This window comes from Chelon labrosus, assembly GCF_963514085.1.
Source record: "Chelon labrosus genome assembly, chromosome: 12".
NCBI classification, from domain to species: domain Eukaryota; kingdom Metazoa; phylum Chordata; class Actinopteri; order Mugiliformes; family Mugilidae; genus Chelon; species Chelon labrosus.
In genome coordinates, this window is record NC_140345.1 from 24703882 (window position 1) to 24710673 (window position 6792).

At 42.3% G+C, this 6792-nt stretch overlaps 1 protein-coding gene across 1 annotated transcript; it reads left to right on the forward strand.

Moving 5' to 3' along the window:
• Positions 1–1072: 1072 nt before the first annotated feature.
• cnih4 (cornichon family member 4) lies at positions 1073–6224 on the forward strand. Its single transcript, XM_084556910.1, has 5 exons — positions 1073–1148; positions 2239–2307; positions 2442–2554; positions 3644–3784; positions 3889–6224. Exons 1-5 carry the CDS (start codon positions 1080–1082, stop codon positions 3914–3916), a joined length of 420 nt encoding a protein of 139 aa, XP_084413036.1. The 5' UTR covers positions 1073–1079; the 3' UTR covers positions 3917–6224.
• The last annotated feature ends 568 nt before the right edge of the window (positions 6225–6792 follow it).

The following is a 6792-nucleotide window of genomic DNA, read 5'->3' on the forward strand; positions in this document are numbered from 1 at the left end:
GTCTCTCTTAAGGCAGGTCTGTTTTCATGGATGTTCACTGACCTGTTTGCCCTACCTAACCTCTAACCTTGTGGCTTATTTTCTTTTGCTGCTCGAGGCTTGGTTGCTTTCCACCTTTTCATTCCCCTGTCCCTGTCAGAGCCGGTTCAGACATGGCGTTAAGATATGATCTGGACAATCCAGTTGCGAGTGGCCGGCGTAAAGTACAGGTGTGAACCCCCTCCCACCCCCCAGGACGCCATTGAAAGATCTGATCTCTGATTTGAAGTTGGTCATTTATCCGCATTCCTTTGGTAGTGTGAACACTACGGTGCGTGTGTGCTCCAGTCATGCCGCTCACACAAATAACAGCTGTTATGATATTCCATTCTATTTTATTTGCATACAGAGAACTGAAGAAGCTACTTGCATGAAACGGCTTCAAGAAACTCTACAAGTCAAGTCGTTTTTATTTAACGTTTTTGCATGAGATCGGATGTGGAGAGCTGGCTGGAGATGCACGTTGACATGCGTGTTAATACCAGGTGTGAACTGCCCAGGATGGATGTTAATGCAAGGTCTGCACAGAGCCTGAGAAAAGCTGTCACCAAGAAGAACTGTAGACGGGATTTGTGTTTCCACTCCTGTTTGATTTTCAGAATAAAACAGTGGTTCATGAAGCTTTTTAAAGATTAAAATGTATTTTTTTTGTCTTCTTTTTACTCTTTAGCTTGTCTTTAAGCTTTTTATTGTCCTCCGGATGTTTCTAAATGACACAGTTTGATTGAAATGTGGTCCCTGCCCATAGATTACAAAGAGAAGTGTAAAATATATAGTAATTGGTTGAGAAGAAATTGGCTAAAAGTGTAAGAAATAATTTATTTATTTATTTATTTATTTATTTTTAGATTTTATAAGCAGTCAAACACACCGAGTTTTGACAAAAGTACAATGTTATTGACTGTCCTGTTAATGCGGTCGATGCAGTTCCGCTCCAGTCCTGCAGGTGGCGCCACCACATAAACACAGTCGCGGTCTCTGGCGGCGCCACACGGACAACTGACAGGAAATGAACTTCAGTCGCTGACGGAACAAGAAAAATGGAAGCGGCAGTGTTCATTCTGTCGCTTGTGGACTGCTGTGCGCTGATTTTCCTGTCGGTTTACTTCGTATCCTTTTTCCGTTTGTGTTTTTTCGTAAATGTCCAGCTTGTTTTACAAAATCCGGCTGGCTCACGGAGTGTTTTAAATTCAAAATATGGCAAATTCTCGTCGCATTAGCATGTTAACGGCGGCTAGCTAACCTGTTAGCCACCCTGCTAGAAATGGTCAGGAACAGCCGTGGAGGAACTGAGAGGAACCCGTTTTGTAGCTGCGTGATTTGGTTGGACCTACAACTGCGACGAGGCAACATTTGTATTTACGTGCTTTGCCTTTAAATCGCTGTTAAATTCAGTTATGTGTCAATAACGAGGAGCACGAAACCACCAGAGGTAACGCTAGGGTGTTAGTGGCAATAAAAAAACTCCTTTTAACAGGAAGAACCCTTGAACAGAACCATTAGACTCTTCTGTTTCTGGCTAAAGCATACATGTAGAATCTAATTGCGATACAGGCATCAGATATAGCTGATGCACGTTACATGAGAGATTCAAAGTGGATATAAACAAAAGTATAGGAGCCTAAAACTGGCAATAGTTGTTCTGTCACAGGTTAGTTAGCTGCTAAAATGATTGAATATAAGAGGCATCATAGGCCTGTTGGAGAGTTATGCATTCAGATAGTAGTGGATAACTGCAAGCCATGAAAACTGGACCGGTGGATGAGACCAGGACCACAGACTGGATCTATTTCTGTGTCTCCAGGCCGGAGACATAGAAATAGATGGATGTGGAGGGAAAGGGAGATGGAGAGAGTTCCCTGGAGGAGATCTTGAGTGCAGTAAAACAACATTAGCGTGCACATTTGGTTCTGTTTTTCTTCTAAGCTGATGACTTGGTAATAACATAATGTGTGTACAGCTTTTGTTTGTTGTTGCTTTTAGGTTAAACTAGGCAGTCGTGCCCATCCATCCTTCCTTCCTTCCTTCCATACATACACGCAGAATCAGAGAAGATTTCTGTTAATCCTCACAGGGAAAATGACTAACACTGTTAAATCGTACTTTTACAAATGACAGCTTTCAGTTTTTGTTTTTGTATATTTATTAAATCCCGTTGATTTCACTGTTCAACGCTGAGCTCCTTGACTTAAAGCTCAGATTATCACCTTGTCGGATCTAGAATGTGACTACATTAATGCGAGAGCCTGCTGCTCCAAGCTCAACAAAGTAAGTCTTGTTTCTCTGGATTATTCTTATTATACGTACATTTAACTAGATGTTGTTATTTGAGGCGATCGATAGAAGTATTCTGAACCACGATATCTAATTCTGATGATGTGTTTTGTATTTTACGCGTCCAGTGGGTCATTCCAGAGATGGTCGGCCAGTGTCTCTCCACTATGCTGATGTTGGTGTCCATGCACTGGTTCATCTTCCTCCTGAACCTCCCTGTTGCAGTCTGGGACATTTATAGGTATGTGCACATAGCCGCCGTGTTAAGATTTTATTATTCTCATTGCTGCTTTTTGCAGTGTGTACAGCATTAAACGATCTTCGGACAGAGGCTTATCTGTTAACAGCAGTGAGTCAGTGTATGAGCACAGGGATATAGATTCATTGTTGAAAGCTAATTTTTGTCCGCCACCGTAGAGATGAATTTCCCCTCTCACAGTTTTTATTTGGGGGGAGTCGGGGTCACTCTGGAGTCGCTCTGTTAAGAATTGATTTTGCTGATGTCAAATCGTTTGGGCAGGCTTTATGCAGTGATGGACAGGTTTTTTTTTGCTCCCCGATCCAAAACAAGTCTTTAAATATTCAGTATCGGCTGGATCCGTGTCCTGATTCAATCTTAAATAAACAAAATATCCTCCCCTGGAGATGGATACAGGCTTTTCTTATCTTTCTTGTATTCTCCTAGATCATGTGTGCACCGTGCAAAGTCCAACAAATAGGGCTGTTAATGTAGCAGTGAGATAGTAGCTCCAGAAAACCTGTGTTCTCTATCTATGAAATGGGCTCATCTAACTTTTAAATGCAGCGTTTAGTGTTTGTCATTGTTTTTGTGCAGCATTTGGCTGAGTGGACTAAGACTATTTCTTTGTATTGTATATTAACGTCCTACTACCTACCTACTAAACGTTCACATTGCACAATTTACAAATTACTGTCTGACAGACTTCATTGTCCAGAGTAAAGTACTTTCACACAGCAGACATGTTTAGTTGCGTGATTTTGATTGCTCATCTTCTAATTCAATTTTTAGCAACTTTGACCAAAGTCAACCACGATTAAAACAGAAGAGCAAGAAACTTTTTGATGCTACAGGGACGTGGTTTTGGTTTATGACAGACATCTTAAAATGAAGAAATACAAAAGATCAGGCTTGGCCGGAGGGGATCATTTTTAAAATGCCTGTATCGTCCCCCGATACCAATCAGGTCATCCCTGGTTGATACTTCACTGTAAAGTTACACACACTGAAGATTTTAATCCTCTGACGGTGTCTCGTGCTGCGTCGAGGCTCCTGGGCTTCACTCTCTTCTTGTGCCGCTTGCCTCTGCAGGTATGTGAAGGTCCCGATGGGAAACATGGGTGTGTTTGACCCGACCGAGATCCACAACCGAGGTCAGCTCAAGTCCCACATGAAAGAGGCCATGATCAAGCTGGGCTACCACCTGCTCTGCTTCTTCATTTATTTGTACAGGTGACAGCAATAACGACTCCAGACACACTTTAATGATTGGATGTTTATATACTGTTAATTGTGTATTAACATGTGTTTCCTGGCGTTTTTTTTTCCTTTTCCAGCATGATCCTGGCTCTGATTAATGACTGAAGCTTGCGTCGAGTTCTTGGGAGTCCAGCTGCCAATTCTAAACTCTAGGGTTCGCTCTCTTCCCCCTTCAGATTTCGCCCCTGTACTGTATGCGCAAAACCTTTCAGAACAGCAGAGTTTACTATTATTACACTGTCATTTGTGATTTCCGATTTCCCCGAGTTTTCTATGGTTAATATTTAACCGGTCTACACTTCCATTCAGTACCTTTTGTGAAAAAAAATGTCCTCTAGAAATCACTGTCTTTTTTTTTTGTTTTGGTTTCTTTTCAACTCCTATTGTTGTGTGATTACAATGTCAACATCAGTTACCCAGCTCATGGTGACGTTTAACACTTTACCGCCAAAGCCAAACTAGGGAAAAAAAACGCTACCAGCACCATCCTGTAATTTACCACTGTACTTTTATGGTTGAGCACTTTGCATTTCCTTAAATTCTAAAGATTCTTTTGGTCTCAGGATTCAGACGTATTTGCGAGAATCTGTAGCCGACTTTCTTGTAGCACTTGCATCAAACTTGCTGGAGCAGAGCGTACACAGGCAGAAAGAACTGGGAGAAACTAGTGAAAGCCTGCAGCTACACACAATCACCCCTTTATTTAGTTTATGATTACAACTGTGGTGAGAATCACTTATGGGCATACGAGGTCCTCACCACAGTTATAATAAAACAGCTTTTATTTCATTCTGGCTTGGATTCAACGCTGCGCTTAAAACATTCCCTACAGAAGGCATCATTTCCACATGGCTCTGCTCTCTGGAAGCTCCTGTGAGCCGGCTGCTCTGACGAACAAATCGTGTTACTGTACTGTATCACTACAAAGAAACACTCTTAGCCCTTTCTGATGTCTGGTATTAGTCTTTATTTGTCGTGAGCAGTCATTTCAGGTGAGGCGCAGCGCCAGCCTCTCACCCGTGTCTGGCCGAGGTAGTTTCAATCCATCTGTAAAGAAATGGATTATCTCGTGCGAAGGCTGCGAGCAGCTACCTTGCTCCTGTTTGTTTGCAAGCGCCTTGGCTTCACAGGAATGTGGCGTGTGTTTAAGAACGGTCCGTGGCAGTGTCACGAGAGAATGTTCCCGACAAGGTGAAAGCAGCAGCAGCAGCAGCAGCAGCAGCCTGGACTGTTGACACACGATTTAGTCAAACTAGTCCTGTCCACATTTGTAGCCACCATTTGTTCTTTTAGTTTCTCATGTTGTGCTTTCATAGACATAGTCTGGTTCATGTCTTGCTCCAGTTGATCACCATATTTCCATCCTCTGTGTACCACTTGCTTGTTTTGCCGCCCCCCTGAAATAGAATTATCTCCATAAACATATCCTCTCATCCAAAATGTGCGTATTTGGTTAAAAATATCTAAAGAATGAAATGTTGAAATCAGAGCTTTGTCGTGGAAATGTAGTGGTAACTATGTTTTATTTTTTTATTTCTTTTTGATCATCAGTTGATAGAAAACTAATCCTGTTGTGAGACTTTTTCTGCATACTGACAGGAACCCGCCTGGCTTCACACCTCACGACTGATCATGCAGCGTAGCTCAGCCTGCACAGACACCACACGTAGTCACATTGTCATCAGTATGAGGATGCACTGTACACCTATCAGCCACAACTTTACGACCAGGAGGAGTGAATAACACTGACAATATCTTGTGACAATACAACGTTCTGCTGGGGAACTTTTGCACCTGGCATCATTGGTGTGGATGTTACTCAGACATGTAGCACCCACCTAGACCAGACCAGACACCCCCCACCCCATAGCAATGACACTCCTTGATGGCAGCAGCCATCCCCAACAGGATGCACCCTCCAAATTCACTAGATCCCAAACTGATCAAGTATCTGTGGGATGCATGGTCGGTGTATGCGTGCATGTTTATCAGAAACATCACTAAATGTGATAACTCCTGCACGACAGTCACACTACACGAGACATTTCTGCTGTGCTGGGTGGTTGCCTCCTCAAAGAGCAGCATGCTGTTTAAATAAATGTTTCTTCTATTATTTCCTCGCGAGCAACGATACTGTATGTAAGTAGAGGCTGTTGAATTGTTGTATTATGTATAACTGACAGTCTGGGTTGACCCTCCATCATGCACTGATATGTTTACCAAGTTACCTTTTACCGCTGAGTAAAGTGTGACATTCCCTGTTCAAAAGGTTTTTAAATAGGACACAGGATGGTGGTGCCCTCTTGGTAATGACTGTACAGTACTTTGAGACCTGCTTTGCAAACGTACCATGTATATTTTTTCAGTGGAGGTGAGCCGGGAGGACTGCAAGTAAATAAGTTCACGTCATGGGTGGGAATGGCAGTGTTGTGTTCCTTTTACTGAAGAGGTGTTGGTGAGGGGAGGGGGGGCGGGGGCTTTTCATAAATAAAAATGAAAAAACTAATTGTCTCCGCCTCCAAATGAGTAAATTGCCAAAGAAGTGGAAATTTTATTAGTGAAGATTGCTGCTGTCTTGAGACGTCATGTGAAATAACTTGTCATCACATCTGAATAATGTATTTAAAATAAAAAAAGAAAAAATGTGTTTGCATCAGCCACGTAGCATCGATATATATCTGGACTCAGCTTGGCTTCTGATGATGTGACTGTTGTCATAGCAACGGGTCTAGTCTTCTTCACGATCTTTTCACCCAAACATTTTCAGATGTAAACCTGGGAAATATGAAGAAGTTTGAGGATTGAGATTAATTTAACACAAAAAAACACACACAGATCCAGAATTGCACTTGTTTCTAGTTCAGCAATCTCCACACCCCATTATGTACAAGAGGTCACATGTTCTTGGATACTCTTCCACTGAAACGGTGATCAGCTTTTCCTGAGTAAATCAACTTTGCAACCACTCTTCCTCATCTGGA